This window comes from Triticum aestivum, chromosome 3A (assembly GCF_018294505.1).
Source record: "Triticum aestivum cultivar Chinese Spring chromosome 3A, IWGSC CS RefSeq v2.1, whole genome shotgun sequence".
Lineage (NCBI taxonomy): Eukaryota > Viridiplantae > Streptophyta > Magnoliopsida > Poales > Poaceae > Triticum > Triticum aestivum.
This window is the reverse complement of record NC_057800.1, coordinates 621,042,913-621,063,555: the sequence shown is the minus strand read 5'-3', so window position 1 is coordinate 621,063,555 and position 20,643 is coordinate 621,042,913. Positions and strand designations below refer to the sequence as shown.

Below are 20,643 nucleotides of genomic sequence, written 5' to 3'. Positions count from 1 at the left end.
TGGATGGAGGCCTCCGGCACCGGTGTCCAAGGACCAACGTTGGAGATGCCCTTATTACTTATATGATGATGACATCATGCAGACTTTGTCCATGGCTTAGCATTAGCAAGTATCCCTCCTACCATCTAGTCTAATAAACACAAGATAGACAGCTGTGATTCAGTTTCCTATTTCTCTGACAGATGGTAAGGACGGCATTTCCTGAGCTCCTTCCTTCAAACAAACATCTATTGGCATCTCCTTTAAAAAAAACATCTATTGGCATCTCTCCTTCCTTAAAACAAATAATCTAGAATACACCTGCAACATAGTTTCATATCCCCTTAATACAGAATGTCAAGGACCTTTCTGAACTCTTGCCTCGAAAGTTTATTGAGGGCAATCGACGTGCCCCGGTCTATATCTTGCTTTGCTCCACCCATGGGTGGAATAGGCCAATTATTCCTCACCACCGGATCTATGATCATACGCTCGAGAGAAGTCGCATTCCGAAGAAGGTAGAGTGCTAGCTCAACCTGACCAAGTAATCCATAGAACCCCGTCATTTTGATAGTCTTGAGATGACGGTGAGGATGTGGCTGGTAGGCATCTTCTCTTGGTTCACCATAGATTGCCGAGTCAAAACAATGCATCTGCATGATTGTATTGGTGTGTTAAGACATACTTAACCAGAAAAGTATTCTATTTAGAGCCAACAAAACTGATTAAGTGTTTGGCATCCCATATGTGGTTCATGAAAAACGCAAAGAAGAAAATGGCAAAAGGGCGACAAGTTTGAGAAATTTATATAGCGGAAGGTGGATGACGGAAAAACAAAATCTATTCCATGCACCCAAGAGTCCTAGACAATTCAATACTAGCACATTTAGGGTGTAGAAAATTTCAGGAAAAATTCATAGATGTATAGTTCCTTTTTTGTATGTCGTTTTAGACAAATAAACAGTCTCCAATATGCAACCTAGAGCATAGTAATGGATATATTTTTGAGAAATCTGACGGTGAATCTAGGTTCATCTAGACAAAAGAATCTCACAATATGATACCTTGTTGAGATTCGAGCATGGAAATAATATAATATACTAACCAGAGAAGCAGCGTTTTGGCTCCCCGGCTTAGATGAGCCCAGGAGTGAACATGAAATTCATTAGAAATATATAAAAAATATATAAATTTCTTTTTTTTTTGTGGTGAAACATGCTTGAGTGCGTGATGTCTGTGCCAAATTTGATATGGTTTCGAGATTTGAAGAGCTCTCAGGAAAAAAAAATCAGGCCTCTGAGAAAGTTTGAATTCTACATTGTTCGGAGGTCATTTTGTCTTTTTGGCCACGGGCTCTTCAAATGTCCGAACTTCACAAAATTTGGCACGGGTATCACGCACTCAATCATCTTGCACCACAAAAAAAATCAGGATTTTTTTGGCCATTTCTAATGATTTTACTGTTCACAGGGAGTAGATGAACCCAGCCTCAGAGAATTATCGACTAACCATCCACTTCTATCTATTACTAAGAAAATATGAATACCATGCATTTCCAATGTGAAAAACTCATCAAGTTGCAGCACATTGGCGTGCAACACAAATATGTATATAAAGTAATTCGCCGATGCAGGTAGTAAATCTAGGACCGAAATTGCCCCCTGCCAATATTTGCACAAAACATTGCACATGCACCGACAGTTCCTCAATACTATACATCTAGCATTATCTATTCCACACACAAAAATATCCAAACTTCCATTTGTTTTCTGACCAAATGCACCCAAGATCATTTTAGAATTTTCCATGGTAATGTGAGATCACTTACATGGAGTACTAACTCTTCCAAAGCAGGGGCTAACTCCAACAGATAGGCCAAACGAAGAATCCCACCAGTGACTTCCGGCGACCCAACAATATCGATTTTCAGGACCAGACGTCTCAGATTTGTGAGCATGGTCCGATTTTTCACAAAATTTATCACCTGTAAGACAAGCATGGCAGCAGTGAAACAAGAATGAGCCAATGGCTTGCTCATAAAGCACAAAGAAATGGAAGCTGGATCACGAAGGCAGGCACCTTCCAGTATTTAACGAACAAACCTTGGTTTCAATTCGGAAGCCTATGGAGAGGGACGGAACATGCGAAAGAGCATCGACAAGATCAGTGAAGACGTAATTGAAGCAGTCCGAGGATGTGACCAAGTCGACCGTCGCCTCTGAAATCTTCACAGATTCACCAAGCAATATAGGTATCACACGACCAGCGAACACAAACATGGCGAGGTTTGGAGCTCGGACATGCAGCTTCTGCAGCATACAGTACTTGACCTGCAAACAACGGAGCCTGCTCAGTTCCTCACCTATGCTTAGCTCGTCCAGTCTACACCTGGTGAGGCTTAGCCACTCAAGAACAGCGCATTTTGGGAGCAGGCGCCCGAGATCCCCTGTGACATGAACTATTTCCAGAGAGAGCTTCTTAAGGTTTGCAAATCCACGGTGATCAGGAGGCAGTGCTAAATAGACGAACCCCAGACTAAGAGACTTCACGCAAGAACCACCCGAGGCGCCGAGAAGATGCAGCGGGAAACTGTACTTGTCATCTGTGTCGGTACTGCCTTTCGGCCCTGGACATAAATCGAGAACAACATGCTTCGCCATCGACGAGGCACAGAAATTGACCCATCTATCAATGTGAGGTGTGTGCCTTTTGCGAAGCGCAAACTTGACCACAAACTTATTCAGGTTGGATGACTTGAGCTGTCGCTGGATGCTGTTGACCCCCCTGATAAACCTTGTCCGCAAGGGTTTTGCAGGGCCTGTCGTGGCGTTACTGCGACACATCATGGCTCTGGTGAATACTAACTTTGGGTAGCATTTCCAAAGCCTTCTCCACTTCTTAGATAGTATGCTCATTCGCATGGCTTCTTTCATTGTCAATTGTGATAGTATACGATGCAGTACATCCTGCGGAAGGAATTGGAAAACAAATCAGTGGCTCTCATCAATGTGGTTGAGCCACCAAAAAAATACCATGTAATGCACCCATGTTCAAGTCTCAGTTCTTTCTACCTTAATTAATGTGTGAGGAACAAGTATTATCACCCTTGCCTGAAAAAAGAAGGCCCATTAACAAAGATGCAAGAAATTAACTTACTGTAGGTAGATGGTGAAGCTGAATATCCTTGGATCTTGTCATCTTAAAAGGTTTTATGGAACGACGATCAATCCTTGGTCCCTGCCCACAAACCACGGGGGCACTTGTTTTCATCACCGGAGTAAAATTGCTAGATCTACAATAATCATGTTATCATGAAAAGCCCAGCAAAAAAGGAGGCTTGCCTTAGCACGGAGTATTATTCTAAATAATCAACTTTTTGCATAACTAATTGGTTCATCTGAACATTTGTTGCCGGTAGTTTGATTAACATCCAATCCAATCCAATCCATTAGGATGAACTTTTCTTTGAGCAGGGTCAAATGCCCGTAGTGCATCAGAGCATGCTAGCAGGAGAGTGCACATTAATAACACTAGTAGTTTTTCTTTACTGACCCTGAAGAATACAGTACAATGGTAATTGCTAGGAGAAGCCCATCTCAAACAACTACTCCAGTACTCAACGTTGGGTGCAAAACCTAATCTGAGGGCCGCCGCTCCCAAAATACCAGTCGATCTGAGTACACTATCTGACAATACGATTTTGGAACAATCGATTTACTGCAAAAATTTCGGACCCATCGGTATTCAGATGCGAGCCGTGTAAGACGCGACGAAAACGAATCCAGGGCCAGAAAGAAAGAGGGGAGGGAGGGAGGGGAAACCTGGACACTCCTCAAGTCGCCGAGGAAGGGAGGAAAACCTGCGCGCAAGTCGCCGGCTAAGGAAGACGATGGAAAGACCAAAAGAGTAACTGGAATTTGGGTGTTGCTCGCTCGCTTCGGCCCGGCCGGTACTTTTATATTTCTTTAGAGACGGAGTACTTGTTAATGGGCCTTCGACTCAATAACCATTGCAATGTGAGATAAAAATTTCGCACGCCTTTCAACCCAATAACCTGAGAGCAGCTAACTTAAAAAAACCTAATTTTTTTTTGAATTGTTTGGATTGCTTACCATATGTGTCAAAAAAAGGAGTATTCCTTCAGAAGACCTCCCCTCAAAAAAAAGGGGCACTGGGGGCGGGCTGGGAGCGCGCCACTTGACGCGCTCTGGTCGCTCCTTTGGATTTTATTTTTTATTTTTATGTGTTTTTTTGGCTTTTAGATAATTGTTTTCTGTTTCTATTGACTTCTCGGTTTTTCCATGGTTTTTCTTAGCTTTTAGAATAAAAAAATAAAAAAATAATAATTTGCGTGAAAAAATGCATTTTTTCTTCCGCGGGAGGCACATATTTACTTCTTGTGAAAGCACAGATTTGCTTCCACGAGAGGCACAGTCGTGTTTCTTGAAAAGTGAAAAAATATGTTTTCTTTTTCTTTTCCTTTCACGAGAGGCATGGATTTACTTCTTGTGAAGGCACAGATTTGCTTCCGTAAAAATGATTTTTTTTCTTTTTTTCCTTCCGTGAGAGGTATAGATTTACTTCTAGTGGAGGCACTTCCGCGAGATGCACGACCGTGCCTCTCGGAAAAGGAAAAACACGTGTTTTTCTTCTTTAGCGAGAGGCACAAATTTACTTTTCGTGGTGGCGCGGATTTGCTTTCGCTTCTCGTGGAGGCACAGATTTGCTTCCGCGAGAGGCATGGTCGTGCCTCTCGGAAAGGAAAAAAGAAAACATGTTATTTTCCTTCCGCGAGAGGCACGGATTTACTTCTCGTAGAGGCACAAATTTGCTTCCGCGAGAGACACGGTCGTGCCTCTTCGGAAAGGGAAAAACGGACTTCCGGTTCGGGTTTTTTCGTTCAGTCTTTTTCGTGAAAAAAAGTTCATCAAAACCTGTCAAATGAGATCTAGGTTTGAAGATCTTGACACAGGTGATCTAATAGTGAAAACTGTTTGAGATTCGGATGCATGATTTGAGAGATAAAAGGTCTTAATAAGCAAATCTACGAAAAGAAAAGAAAACTCACATGTTGCAACAAATGACGCACACACAGTGTGACATTTGTCGCAACATGGGAAGGTGGAAGTAACCTTTGCAAAGAATACTTTTAGTTAGTGATTTCACAATAACCTTACTGAATAGATCCAATACCATGACTCAAGGCCCCAATAGATTCACGTCCTTTATTTCAACACATGCTATCTCATCTATGCTGCCACTTATCCTTCTTCCAACCACATGAGTCAAATTAAGGTGGGAGCATGCGGTCATCATCAAGGAAATTCGAGCTAGTTAGTTAGAATTCTTGGAGTGTGATTCTATGTACAAGAGAAGGTCTTGATATTTTAAGGCTGATAGTATAGGTAATTTTTGTCTCTAGGCGCAGGAAGACATGTGTGATCCTTTTCAACCACATGACATTATAACAATTCCATTGAACTTGGTTGAATCAAGAATCATTATACCCCTAAAAAATGTATCCTTCTTTCCATCCTCGCCGACGGCGGTCTCAATGCTCACACAATCACAAGGCTTTTGAATGTGGTCCATTCTAACACGTCTTTCTTTCGACATAAGATGAGAAATCTGTTTTTTCCCTGCAAGATTTTGGCGAGGCGTGCATGCATGGTTATATATGGTTTCTTTCGTCTCTCCAATCTGGTCTTGTTGAGTGTTCATTTCCAATCCGGATCCGCACCGGATCAACACCAATAAGAAAAAAAGACGGATCATGCGCTATTGATTAAGATTGCCCTCTAAATATCTCATATCTCTACTCCTAAAGGGGGAGTTGGTAGTCTCGCCTCACTCCCACTAACCCCTCGGCAAACTCTATATTACGCACATGAGCGTCTTAAAGATGTCATTTCGCTCAAGTGCAACCAATTTTGGCAGGCCCATTTGACGCGTGTATTAACTCAATCAAAATCAACCACTTTCTCAAAACAACTTCATGCATTAACTCATTCAAATCAAATCTAAAAAAATCCCAACTAACTCCAAACTTTCCTCACCTTCCACTGCTCATACCCAAATTAAATCAAATCTTACCAAAACATCAACTATAATCAAAGTTGGCCGATCCATTTGACGCGTGCATGCGTTTTTTTCTTTCATTTTTTTGGTTTCCTTTTTTTATGTTTCATATTTTGTATGACCAATAGGTTTATTTTTCCTCGGCATACTACTAGAATCGGCACAGACCTGATGCCATGGTGAATTGGTAGGGTCGCCTCCATTCCGGTTAAACCTCCCCCACCGGTTTTCTGTATCCCACCAATTTATTTAAACTGGTTTTTAGCCCACTAATTTATTTCATCCGATTTTTATCTACCAAATTTAGTAATGTTGTTATGTACTTGAATCAATCACTGTGATCCTCAATCAATCTTTAAAGACCAAAATCTATGTAAAGAAATCAATGTTTGATACTCCCTCCTTTCCGATTTACAGGGCTTAATTTGAAAATCTCTTCAAACAAGGTAGATGATGAATGGTGGAATTAGTTTCGTAGTTTGCAAAAGTACTTAATTTGTATTTTCGTTTTCTCAAAAAGTTGTGTATACCGATGTATTAATTACACCACATCCATGCATGACCACTAAATTGCCAAGAACTACATGCATTGGTGAATTTTTTCTTCATTCTTGCATGTAGTGATTTAATACACCTTAAAATCTTAACATGTGATGGTAATTAATAGAACTGCACTAGTACGCGTCGGTGCTATACAAACGGTTTTTAACCCCTTTCCGCGAGGGCATTTGGAACCATCGCCTAGTGAGTGACGGCGATAGGGGGGGGTCCTCCCCACACGACCCAGAAACCGTCGGGGATAGGGAGCCTTGATGCATACAGTTGTCCCTATATAACCGTTTCCAATATCTCGAATATTCCAAACGCTTCATCCTTGCTACTCATTTGTGCTCGCATTGCCGTTGCAGTCGGAGTTTTGTGGTTTTACCTAAAACCAGGCAGATTCCAGGCACGGGAGTTTTCCTGGCAGATTCCAGGCACGAGAGTTTTACGATGCCTGGCACATCACAAACAGTTCATGATTATAAATCGTGTACGATAGGTAGACAATCACACACATTTAGTTTTCTCGCCCCGTATGTGATAGTGTCTGACATCACACACGCTTTGCAAACGGCAACTGTGTGCATTGTTACACACGTTTCCTCTCCGTGAACCATGTCAGATTATGATGTATATCACACATGCTGTGCTATATTAACCGTGTGCACCGTAATGACCTACACACCGTAATTTCGCCTTAATTTAATTGTTGCTATTTAAAATTGTACCTAATTTAAACTTAAAAGTAGGCTATAGCTTTATTCATATCCACCAGGTTCAAACAACCAATGCATTATTCGATTCACGGGTACATATGTTTAAGAATTACATAAGCACCAAATAAAGAATGATGAACCAGTGTTCTATACTTGTACTATTACAGATGGTAAAGAAAGAGGCGACAGACATTCCGATTGCTGAACAAGGTGAATCGAAATGGCCTTATTGTGCGCTCCTGGATGCAGAAGGCATGCAAGACTCTAGTCCAACCCCTTGTGATGGTCGGCCGCCAATCATGTAGTTTGAGAGGTAATCTTGAGTAAACTGCTTCAGGATCTATTGCAAAAAAAAGATTCAGACATTGTCATCTAACACAACTCATTACAGGCAGTAAAAAGAAGGCTACAGGATTCTTACTTACCATCTTGCAGTTCACTGTTGTCTTGCATAAAGTATAAACAAATAGTTCGATTGACGTCTTTGGACCCATTTTAATAACAATCGTTATTAGTTTCCTCACTTGATGCTGGTTCATGAATATCTCATTGCCCCAGAAAGGGTCGAAGTGTGGAACTTTGGCAATGATATACCCCCTCCGTTTTAAAATAGATGACTCAGCTTTGTACTAACTTTTGTACTAATGGGATGGAGGGAGTGTTGGAACGAGAGAGTATGTACCTAAAAGCACCAAGTTAATATTATAAGTTAAACAACAATTGAAAAATGATGTACTACAACACTCCCTTCACCCCGTTATATAAGATTTTATTACATGTATATGTAGACATCATCATAACATTAAGGTAACACTCTTCCTTGTTGCTATGTAGCCTGGGATTGCATATTTAGTCATTCAGTATAATGCATGTTGCTATGTAGCCTCAGATATATTAAATATGACCCTAGTTAACCTACTGATAAATGGGTTACAAATATATTTAGTGAAATGTCCGATTCGACGATTAATCCCTTATCAGCCCCAGGCTATATGGTACTAGCTACCGATATTCTGAACAGTGAGTACATATAAGCAATGCGATGAAACTAACCTTAATGGAAAACAACATTGTTCTCAATATTGTCCTGCATGAGTACATATAAAGGCATGTTAAGCACAACATGCTAAACATCAACCAAATATATCCATGGTAGACAACATAATCTACAAATGATAACTTCAGTGTGCAGGCTTAAGCACGCTAGTTAAGCAAAACAAGAAGTGGAAAGGTGTGTTAACTGCATCAGGCATAACATTTAAAAACAAGCAAATAGTCATTCAAATTGGTATTGTGCAGGTCTAAAGTACACTAGTTATTGTTAAAAAAACAAAAAAGCATGTTAACTGCAATATCCTTAACAACAACCAAATATCGTAATTCATAGTGGTATTGTTGAAACTGTTATTGATGAAATTGAACTGCACGGTAAATAGTTGCACATATAGAGTATCACATTATGAAGAACTGAAATAAACAAGTCATAAGGCTATCTCTAGCCGATCCTTTAAAAGTTAAAGGACTAAAACTATCGGTGTCAAAACCGGCGGATCTCGGGTAGGGGGTCCCGAACTGTGCGTCTAAGGCGGATGGTAACAAGAGGCAGGGGACACGATGTTTACCCAGGTTCGGGCCCTCTTGATGGAGGTAATACCCTACGTCCTGCTTGATTGTTCTTGATGATATGAGTATTACAAGAGTTGATCTACCACGAGATCGTAGAGGCTAAACCCTAGAAGCTAGCCTATGGTATGATTGTATGTTGTCCTACGGACTAAACCCTCTGGTTTATATAGACATCGGAGGGGGCTAGGGTTACACAGAGTCGGTTACAAGGGAGGAGATCTACATATCCGTATTGCCTAGCTTGCCTTCCACGCCAAGGAGAGTCCCGTCCGGACACGGGACGAAGTCTTCAATCTTGTATCTTCATAGTCCAATAGTCCGGCCAAAGGATATAGTCCGGCTGTCCGGAGACCCCCTAATCCAGGACTCCCTCAGTAGCCCCTGAACCAGACTTCAATGACGATGAGTCCGGCGCGTAGTATTGTCTTCGGCATTGCAAGGCGGGTTCCTCCTCCGAATACTCCATGGAAGATTTTGAACACAAGGATAGTGTCCGGTTCTGCAAAACAAGTTCCACATACCATCGTAGAGAGAATAATATTTCCACAAATCTACTCCGCTGACACGTTTTGATAGCATGACATTACGCCCTAGCCCGGTCATTATTCGAACCGTTTTTCTCAACCGGCACCGCACATATCGCGAGGCGGTTTTCTTGACACGTCTTGTCAAAGCAGAGATCGTGTTCCCCTTATTACGGGATTCTCATCAATACGGACGTGGGTAACCCAACCGTGCCATTAATTATGGCGCTTGGGGAATAAGCGATTTTACCAGGCAAGTGGGGAGGCCTATCGCCCCCTCCGCCCTTATAAAGGGACAAATATTCACTCTTTTCACCCACGCCTTCTTCATCCTCACTTATCCATTCCCGCACACTCGAGATCTAGCGCCCAAGCTCGCGTTCCTCTTCTCAAACCACTCCAAGTATGTCCGGAGTAGGAGGCAAGTGGATGGTCTCCTCCGTCACGGAGGAGAACATCAAAAAGTTACGAGAAGCCGGATATCTGGCCGCGGATATCGCGCACCGGCTGCCAGATGCAGGGCAGATCATCCCAATGCCCGAACCCCATGAGAGGGTAGTTTTTCTTAACCACTTTGTCCGCGGACTAGGATTTACTCTCCACCCGTTTGTCTGCAGGCTCATCTTCTACTATGGGCTGGATTTTCATGATCTGGCCCCCAATTTCATCCTCAACATCTCGTGGCGTTTATCGTCATGTGCGAGGCCTTCTTCCGCATCAAGCCCCATTTCGGCCTGTGGCTGAAGACCTTCAATGTCAAACCGAAGGTGGTGGTCGGCCAGCAAGCGGAGTGCAGAGGCGCCATGGTCGGCAAGATGCCTAATGTCACCTGGCTTGAAGGCTCCTATGTGGAGACCATAAAGGGGTGGCAATCGGGGTGGTTCTACATCACCGAGCCGCGCGACACCAACTGGGTGACGGCCCCGAATTCCGATCCAGAATCCCCACACGGCTCACCTCCTGGAAAGAGAAGGGCCTGTCCTGGGGTTCCTCGGTAGAGCTGACCGGACTCCAGACCTGCATCAAGAACATGATGAGCAAGAAAATCAAGCTCGTCAACATGGTCCAGGTCATGCTCTTCCGCCGGATTCTCCCGTGTCAACAACGGGTATTCAACTTGTGGGAGTTCGACCTGGCCAAGCACCAGACGCTGCAAGAGCTCTATGACACGACGCACGAGGATGTCTGGAGGGCGCTGTTCAAGGGCGCCGAGGTACCTCCTTCCCTCACCAAGGACCGCGGACTCAGCGCAAAGCGCCGCACCAATCCGGTAAGTTTTTATATTTCACAGGGTATCCATTTGCCCCAGTTTAATCATATGCGGGATCTAAGACTTCCATGCCTTTAACAGGACTGGGTGAAGACAACGGAGCAGATCGATTGCCCCGCCCCTCTGCCAGAGGATCCTGCAGACGCTCTCCTGACGGAGATGCTGGTTCCGGCACCTCACGAGGTGCCGGTGAAGAAGGCCAAGAAGAAGGCCGCGGGGACCCGAAAGGGTCTCCGGCGCAATCGCGCAAGGTTGTATCAGACTCATCATCCGATAACTCCGATGCGCCCTCCTCCCACGATAACGAGGAGGAGGAAGAGGAAAGTTCTCCCCCCAGCCGGGGGAGACAAGAAAAGGAAGGCCGACCCAACCGGGGAGGCTGAAGGGTCCAAGAAGGGAAGGACCCTCCCTCCGGACTACTCCACGACGGCCGCCTATAGCAGCGACGAGTGGCTACCCAGGGTCAAGCCCCTGGCGAAGTCGTAAGTATCCGGACACCATAGCAATTCATGGTATGTTTTATTGCATTGCTTCTTCTCATGCTGAACATGATTATGCAGTCCATCCCGAGCTCATCTCGATGTATCTTCGTCGAGCGGTTCGTTGGACTCGTCGGATATGAACAACGGTTCTCTTTCGACCGCCTCCACCCCTTGCCCTGCATACAATGTCGAGGTGTTGTCTCAATAGGCACCGGGCCAAGGGGAGGCAGTCCTGGGGGCGCCTCGAGGCGACCTTCCGGACCCTGGGCGCAAAGGGAGCCGGACTCCCATGGGCTCCAGGTTCGGCCCCCAGCCGAACACTACACCGGTATCTTTGGTGGTTCCGGACTTCGGCGGGTGATCCCCCGTTAAGGGGGGCCAGCCGCTCGTGCCGGTGTCCTCTGTCCATCCAAAGGCACCGGGCAACTTACTGGAAGCGCTTTGCAGCGCCTCCATCGACGAGGAGCACCGCACTATCATGAGTGCGGTGATCGAGAAGGTTCAGTCCGCCAAAAACGGACTGACCGAAGCTTGCGCCAGCCTCCTAACAGGCTTTGAGGTAAGCAATCAAAGTATAAGAAAGTATTACTGCATAGATAGTAGCCCCTGATGCTCTGTTCGGTGTTCGAGAAGAAAGGTCGAATAGAGGATCAAATGATGACTCAGGAGTCTAATCAGAATATATCTATGTGTATGTGCAGGCTTCACTGCTGGCCGCCGCCGCACGTACTGCGGAGGTCTCTGCACTAAAGCAGGGCCTGGAGCGGTCCGAGAACGAGCTCAGCCTTACCAAGAGGCAGCTCGAGGAGAGCAAAGGTAAGCAATACCTTGTCTATGCTTTTAAAAATAAGTTCGGTTGTAAAATAATAGGATCATCATGAATTTGTCAGGGGCCACGACCGAAGTGGCGGCCCTGAAGAAGGCACTGTCCGAGGCCAAAGATGAAAGGATCGATATGGTTGACTAGAGGGGGGGGGGGTGAATAGGCAACTAACAATTTTTAGCTTTTCTTTAACAATTTAAACTTTGCATCAAAGTAGGTTGCCTAGATATGCAACTAGGTGAGCAACCTATATGATGCAACAAGGATAGGAACACAAGCAAGCAAGTGATATGATACAAATAAGCTTGCACAAGTAAAGGCACGAGATAACCAAGAGTGGAGACGGTGGAGACGAGGATGTCTTGCTGAAGTTCCTTCCCTTTGAGAGGAAGTATGTCTCTGTTGGAGCAGTGTGGAGGCACAATGCTCCCTAAGAAGCCACTAGGGCCACTGTATTCTCCTCACGCCCTCACACAATGCGAGATGCCGTGATTCCACTATTGGTGCCCTTGGAGGCGGCGACCGAACCTTTACAAACAAGGTTGGGGCAATCTCCACAACTCAATTGGAGGCTCCCAACGACACCACGAAGCTTCACCACAATGGACTATGGCTTCGCGGTGACCTCAACTGTCTAGGATGCTCAAACACCCAAGAGTAACAAGATCCGCAAGGGATTAGTGGGGGGAATCAAATTTCTCTTGGTGGAAGTGTGGATCGAGGCCTTCTCAACCACTCCCGAACAAATCAACAAGTTTGATTGGCTAGGGAGTGAGATCGGGCTAAAATGGAGCTTAGAGCAATAATGGAGCTTAGGGTTGGAAGAGATAAGTCAACGGGGAAGAAGGGGACTCCTTATATAGGTAGGACAAAGATCCAACCGTTACCCACCAACCAGCCCGCGGCCAGCGGTACTACCGCAGGGCTGCGCGGTACTACTGCTTGCTACCAAGCGGTACTACCGCACGACCATGCGGTACTACCGTAGAGGCTCGCAGTACAGCCACAACCCCAGCGACAGCAAGGTCGGATCTGACGTGCAAGATCTAAGGGCGGTACTACCGCGCCTCCATGCGGTACTACCGCAAGGCAGAAATCCCCTAGCCAGGGGGGAGGAAACATCCGTGCCTACTTCCGCAAAGAAACGGAAGAAGCAAAAACCCGACACAGTAGTACTGCCGAGGGGCGGTACTACTGCCTGACAGCATAGCGCGGTACTACCGCGGAGTGAAAGCGGTACTACCGCGGTAGGTGCAGATGTAAAAAATTACATCCGCCCCTACTACCGCTAAGGAGCGGTACTAGCTTGGTGGGCAGCGATAGTGCAGCTCCAGGGGAGCGGTACTACCATGGGCACCTGCGGTACTACCGCGCCACCGCACGGTACTACCGCTGGTGCCTACGGTACTACCGCTTTCCTGGGAGCAGTACTACCGTGACCCAACACAACAGCCAGAACCAGAGAGGCGAGAAAGCGGAAGAAGCTCCAAGGGAAAAAGGAGGGGACAAGAAGGAGACATGTACGTGATGATTCCACCCAAACCTTTCCAACGCTGACCCCCTCTTAATAGTACGGCTTTCCTACGACTCAAATCCACCAAAAAGAAACGTAGAAAAGACGCCGTCTTCAACAGTCTTTGAGGGGCACCCAACCGTCTTGTGCCTAGCGATGAAATGTCTGGGATACTCAAGGCACACGATTAGTCCGCAAACGCGTTGTCATCAATCACCAAAAGACCTTAGGGATAAATATGCCCTTACAATCTCCCCCTTTTTGGTGGATTGATGACAATACGGGATTTGCACAAGGGAAAAAATATTAAGTAACCGCAAACCCCTCCTCTCTAGAATATAGACGGGCTCCCCCTAGATGTGTGCCACCTAGATGAGTGCTTTGGACTGCATGGCACACATACTAGGATCAAAGCTCCCCCTATATTATAGAGACAAGGCATATCTATCACTAGACAAGATAGCACAAACATAAGTTAACTAAGATAGATAGAGTGCATATGTCTTACACCATATGTAGGATAGGTCTCGAAGGCACAAACCAAACAAAAGCAAACGAGGTCCAAACGACAAAGCAAACAAACACACCAAGCACGACACAACGCAAATCCCTACACTCTCTCCCCCTTTGGCATCGAGACGCCAAAAAGGCAGAGAGGACACCTACACACACAGGGTGGCTCAGGCAGAGAAGTCGTCCCACTGCTCCTCGTGCTCCTCGTCAGACTCAGCGGCGGGGATGGTCTCCTCGATGTCTTCCTCTGAACTGGTCCACTTGTATCCTTGATTCGACATCCAGGCAGCCTCAGGTGTGATGATGTCCTCAGACCCGCCAGACACATCCTCTCCAAAGAGCCTCATAACCTTCTTGTCACAACGGCGACTCTCCTTGTCTGCCACGTGAGCCCTGTACTGTCCCTTTGCCTGCATGCAGAAGAGAGTCTTCATTTTGTCCTTTAACTTCTTGGCCCACGACGGCTCAGAGGAAGGTGTGGTGGACCTAGCAGCACGGTCCTCAGCAATATTCTCAGCAGCAGCCTCCTCCTCACCAACAGTCCTCCTAGCAGAAGAGGCCTCAGCACGGGTAGTGGTGTTGGCCCAGTTGGGCTTGACGCGGAGGCTGATGGACTCATGGCGAATCCAGTCTGGAGCAAGGAACTCAACACCAGGGTACATCTTCTCCCAAGTGGTGGAGAGCAGCAGAAACAAGTATGGTCCATAGATAGGTACCTTGCGAGTGAACACCGCAAATCGAAGCTCACACCACATGATGTGTGAGACATCAAGTGGCTGAGTCTGAGATGAACGTGCCTCTGCACACAGGAGCAACATGTCCACTAGATAGGCATGGACCTTGTCCTTGTCGCCAATGCGTGGGAACAGAGTGTTGCGGAAGATGCGATGCATGATATTCAGAAAGGAGTTAAACACCCAAGTTGACTTGCCATTGGGGAGCACCTTATCAACAAGGAAAGGCTGAAGCAGGTTCTTGTTGGCAGACTCAGAGTTGGCGTGGGGGCGAACACCAACGGGGGTGTGAAGCCCGTCATCAGGAATGTGAAGCAGATCCATGAACTCTTTCCATGTAGCAGATAGCTGACGGCCGTTGGTCATCCAGGTCATCCTCCGCTCATCCCCAGGATGAAAGTACACTGAGGCAAAGAACTGACAGATAAGCTCAGGGTCATAGTCAAGGTGAAAGGAGATCACCGGCTCAATAGCAAACTGCTCCACCAAGTCCAGAGCCTCTCCAAAATAGTCACGAAACTTGTCCTTCCGCATGTGATGCATGTCTATCCACTTGACATCCACGAAGGTATTCTGCTTGCTCTTGATCACATCCAGATAGATGAGAGCCTGTTGCTTGGTCCAGAACAACTCGGTGCCTCTGAGGATAGCCCGAGTATTCACATAGGGATTGATCCTCCGGTGTTCGACATACTCAGAGACTGAAATCTCGTCCATGCCCTTAGCAGGTTCCTTTTGCTTGCTGGCAGTGGTCTTGACATTGCGCTTGGGGGCATTGGAGCCCTCTGGGGCTTCACCTTGAGGGTTGCGCAGACGCTTGGAGCCAGTGTCACGATTGGGATTGGAACGGCGAGAGCCACCACCTGAGACACAAAACGCAAAACACCCACGACAAACAAGAGGGATCAATGCAAAGACCACAACAAAGCAAAAGAAACATGTAGAAAGCACACAAGATAATTGCCTAGAGAGAGATTTGACCCCTACGGTAGTACTGCCAAGTGCTGTGGAACTAAGATAGTAGTACCGCTCTTAGACGTGGTAGTACCGTGTAAGGTCACGGTAGTACCGGGTCTAGGAGCGGTAGTACGAGCTTAGTGCCTCAGCTAGGGCGGCAGTACCGCGTCTGATGAGCGGTAGTACCACACGAGCTAGCGCGGTAGTACCGCACCTGATGGGCGGTAGTACCGCACAAGCGGTAGTACCGCACATGAGACACGGTAGTACCGCACCACGTCAGATCCGAACAAGTTCAAATCTGAGAAAATCCCGCGAAACTGCGGCGGTACTACGGTTGGACAAATCTACCATAAGACAACATATCAAGTATGATTCCTACGCAACACGACTCTCCTACATCCTACTCTTGCATAGATTTGGCCTAAAATCTCAAGAACAACAAGCATCTCCCCAAAAACCTAAAAGCGAGAGAACAACCAAGAAAAAGAGGGATTTGGGGGAAAACCTTGGTCCATGGCAAGAGGAAGTGGTGGGGAACGATCCCACCGGTCAGAATCCGAGGAGAGTGGCCGGAGACGGAGATCCGGCGAGGGCCTCCGGTGCTGTTCTTGAGCAAGAGAGAGAGAGAGAGACGTGGGGAGAGAGACAAGTGAATGGGTATGGGGAGTTGGAACTCCCCTGCCCGAGTCATAACCCCCACGCTCACTCGACGGCGTGGTAGTACCGTGCCCCATCGCGGTAGTACTGCTCGGCGCGGTACTTCCGAAGTACCGCACCTGAGCGGTAGTACCGCGCTATGGCGCGGTAGTACCGTGCCTCTCAAAGCGGTAGTACCGCGACAAGCCGCGGTAGTACCATGGGCTCAAGAAGATGCACGTTTCAAGCACATGAAAAACGGGGTCTTTGCACAAACACTCCGAGGCAACACGACACCACAAGACCACGCTACACACAAAGGCAGAAAGGCACACGACAAAACAAAACAACCACGAGACACCACCTCTCCAAAGAGAGGGCGGTGGCCGTAGCCACCTACATTTGAGTCAATTGGTATGGTACCGTGAAGAATTATCCTTGGGTCCATGACGAAAACTCGTCTTTGAAGCACAAGTACCATCAAACATGGCTAATGTGAAAGACTTGATCAATTTATGCATAATGGGGGAGGGAGAGTTCATTGAGAGAACAACACTCCCCCTATGTCCATGCCTACATCTAAACAAGACAACACGTTGAGTATGGTGGGGTGTGCAAGGGTTCAAGCAACATTGCTCGAATCAATGATATTTAGCTCATGCCTTAACTCGCGAAATCTTGCTTCATCCAAGGGCTTCGTGAAAATATCTACAAGGTTATCATGAGTGTTGACATAGTTGAGCTCAATCTCTCCTCGCCTAATGTGATCCCGGATGAAGTGATACCGGATCTCGATATGCTTCGTCTTGAAGTGTTGCACCGGGTTGAGAGAGATCTTGATGGAATTTTCATTGTCACACCAAAGAGGCAGTTTGTCACAAATGACACCGTAATCCTTTAAAGTTTGCCTCATCCATAAGAGTTGTGCACAACAACTACCGGCTGCCACATACTCCACTTCGGTGGACGAGAGAGAGACACAACTTTGCTTTTTGGAAGACCAACTTACCAGAGAGCAACCAAGGAATTGGCACCCTCCAGAAGTGGACTTCCTATCCACTTTGTCTCCCGCCCAATCGGAATCCGAATACCCTACAACCTTGAAGTTTGCTCCTCTTGGGTACCATAAGCCAAAGTTTGGGGTATGAGCCAAATATCGAAAGATTCGTTTGACCGCCACATAGTGACTTTCCTTAGGTGCGGCTTGAAACCGTGCACAAATTCCCACACTCAACATGATATCCGGTCTAGATGCACAAAGGTAAAGCAAGGAGCCTATCATGGAGCAATATACCTTTTGATCCACCGCTTTACCATTGGGATCTATGTCAAGTTGGCACTTGGTGGGCATTGGAGTGGAAGCCTGCTTGACATCACTTAGCTTGAATCTTTTGAGCATGTCTTGAGTATATTTGGCTTGATTGATGAAAGTTCCTTCTCTTCTTTGCTTCACTTCGAACCCTAGAAAGAACTTCAACTCTCCCATGGAAGACATCTCAAACTTTGAGGTCATGAGAGCGGCAAATTCCTCATTGAAAGCTTTGTTAGGGGAACCAAAGATGATATCATCAACATATAATTGGCACACGAACAACTCCCCTTTGACCTTCTTAGTAAAAAGAGTGGGGTCGATTAGCCCAACTTCAAAACCACGGTCTTGTAACAACTCGGTAAGGTGGTCATACCACGCACGTGGGGCTTGTTTAAGGCCATAGAGTGCCTTATTGAGTTGATACACATGATCGGGAAAGTAGGGATCCTCGAACCTGGGGGGTTGCTTGACATAAACCAATTCATTAATGGGACCATTAAGAAAATCACTCTTCACATCCATTTGTTTTAACTTAAAGTTATGATGAGAAGCATAAGCAATCAACATGCGAATAGATTCAAGACGAGCAACGGGAGAAAAGGTTTCACCGTAGTCGATACCCTCGACTTGGGAGTAGCCTTGTGCTAACAAACGAGCCTTGTTGCGAATGATAATCCCATGGGCATCTTGCTTGTTCTTAGATATCCACTTGGTTCCAATGACACTGTGGTTCCCCGTCGGTCTTGGCACCAATCTCCACACTTTGTTGCACTCGAAGTTTTTGAGTTCTTCATGCATGGCATTGAGTCAATCCGGATCTTCTAGCGCCTCATAGACCTTGTGGGGTTCGACACAAGAGACAAACGCGTGATGCTCAAAATAGTTTGCTAATTGTCTACGAGTGCTTACCCCCTTTCTTAAGCTTCCAAGCACATTCGTCATGAGATGATCCTTGGTGGAGAGCTTGGAAGCAACCTTGGCGGCACGGCGCTCCAATTCCTCCTCGGGGGTGAGACGAGGAGTGGTCACTTGATCATCTTGAGCGTCGTCTTGAGCTTGTTCTTGTTCTTGAACTTGCTCGGAGGAGAGAACTTGACCTTGGGCATCACTTGATGTGTCAACACCGTCTTGAGCATGATCTTGCCCTTGGTCATGTTCTTCAGGATGAGGGCCTTCATGTTGTTCTTCGGAAGCGTGTGGGCCTTGGGTTGGTGATGGCTCCACTTGAGTGGAGCTTTGTCCTTCTCCTTCGGCCACAAGGGGTTCCTCAATGGGTAGTATAAAGCCAACACCCATTCTTCTTATGGCTTGAGGAGGAATTTCATCACCCACATCACAAGTGCCACTTTGCTCCACTTGGGAGCCGTTATTCTCATCAAACTCCACGTTACATGTCTCCTCAATAAGTCCCGTGGATTTATTGAGGACACGGTAAGCATGAGAGTTTGTAGCATAACCAACAAATATGCCCTCATAGGCTCTAGCCTCAAATTTAGACAACCGAACACCTTTCTTGAGAATTAAACACTTACACCCGAACACCCGAAAGTACTTGAGGTTGGGCTTGTTACCGGTGAGTATCTCATATGGAGTCTTGTTCAAGCCCTTGCGGAGGTAGAGCCGATTGGATGCATGCCACGCGGTGTTGATGGCTTCGACCCAAAAGTTGTACGGAGACTTGAACTCCGCCATCATGGTCCTTGCCGCATCCATCAACGTCCGGTTCTTCCTCTCCGCAACACCGTTTTGTTGAGGGGTGTAAGGTGTAGAATATTGATGCTTGATCCCCTCATCACTAAGAAACTCATCCAAGGTGTAGTTCTTGAACTCGGTGCCGTTGTCACTTCTTATTGTCAAGATCTTTGCATTGTGTTGACGTTGTGCTTCATTTGCAAAGTCAATGACGGTTTGTTGGGTATCGCTCTTCCTCTTGAAGAAATACACCCAAGTGTATCTTGAGTAGTCATCCATAATCACCAAGCAATACTTCCTACCCCTAATACTATCGAAGGATGGAGGCCCAAAGAGATCTATGTGAAGGAGCTCCAAAGGCCTCTTTGAGTAAATGATAGTCGTGGGAGGGTGAGCCTTCTCATGTAGCTTTCCTTTGATACAAGCACTGCAAGCACGTTCTTTAGCAAAACTAACATTCATTAGTCCACGGACATGGTCCCCCTTGAGGAGACTTTGCAAAGATCTCATATTGACATGGGCTAGACGGCGATGCCAAAGCCATCCCACATCAACTTTAGCCATTAGGCATGTCGTGGTCTTAGTGGGTCGCTCCGAAAAGTTAATCACATGTAGACCGTTCTCGACATTCCCAACAAAGGCTACTTTAAGAGTCTTGCTCCACAAGAGGGCCACTGTATCGGTATCAAAGAAAGTGGCAAAGCCCATGATTGCAAGTTGACGAACGGAAAATAAATTGTATGCAAGGGACTCAACAAGCATGACCTTCTCGATCATGAGATCACGAGAGATGACCACCTTGCCAAGTCCCAATACCTTAGAGGGTGAGGCGTCACCCCACTCGACATTGGTGGGCATAGATGGAATCTTGTGCACGTCCACCACCAAGTCCTTGCTTCCGGTCATATGATTTGTAGCTCCGCTATCGAGCAACCATGATCCCCCACCGGAAGCAAACACATACAGGAGATTAATGCTTGGTTTTAGGTACCCATTTTGTAATGGGTCCTTTGATGTTAGTAACAAGGGTCTTTGGAACCCAAATATACCATTCAATGTATTCATGAGGAGAACCAACGAATTTGGCATAGACATGCCCATCACTAGCACGGGATAACACATAAGAAGGATTAAAGTCGCCGGCTTTGATGCGAGGAGTGACATTGCCCTTTTTGACAACGCCACCCTTTGCATTGTTCTTCTTGTTCTCCTTGGTGGCACTTCCTCCCTCCTTCACAAAGG

At 46.3% G+C, this 20,643-nt stretch overlaps 1 protein-coding gene across 2 annotated transcripts; it reads right to left on the bottom strand.

Moving 5' to 3' along the window:
• Positions 1–238: 238 nt before the first annotated feature.
• Positions 239–3,914, bottom strand: LOC123062648 (F-box protein At5g03100). 2 transcript variants are annotated; one of them, XM_044486259.1, is made up of 5 exons: positions 3,801–3,914; positions 3,136–3,271; positions 2,082–2,945; positions 1,808–1,963; positions 239–632 (listed from the first exon to the last, which is right to left on the bottom strand). In XM_044486259.1, exons 2-5 carry the CDS (start codon positions 3,247–3,249, stop codon positions 324–326), a joined length of 1,443 nt encoding a protein of 480 aa, XP_044342194.1. In that variant the 5' UTR covers positions 3,250–3,271; positions 3,801–3,914; the 3' UTR covers positions 239–323. The 2 variants fall into 2 exon arrangements, with proteins under 2 accessions (XP_044342194.1, XP_044342193.1); XM_044486258.1 differs by lacking the exon at positions 3,801–3,914 and having other exon boundaries at positions 3,136–3,792.
• Positions 3,915–20,643: the final 16,729 nt, after the last annotated feature.

Coding starts and splice junctions, on each gene's coding strand:
- LOC123062648 (XM_044486259.1), bottom strand. CDS start 3,249: ATGAAAACAAGTGCCCCCGTGGTTTGTGGGCAGGGACCAAGGATTGAT. Junction 1,964..2,081: donor GCTTCCGAATTGAAACCAAG/GTTTGTTCGTTA, acceptor CTTGTCTTACAG/GTGATAAATTTTGTGAAAAA. Junction 633..1,807: donor TGGAAGAGTTAGTACTCCAT/GTAAGTGATCTC, acceptor ACAATCATGCAG/ATGCATTGTTTTGACTCGGC.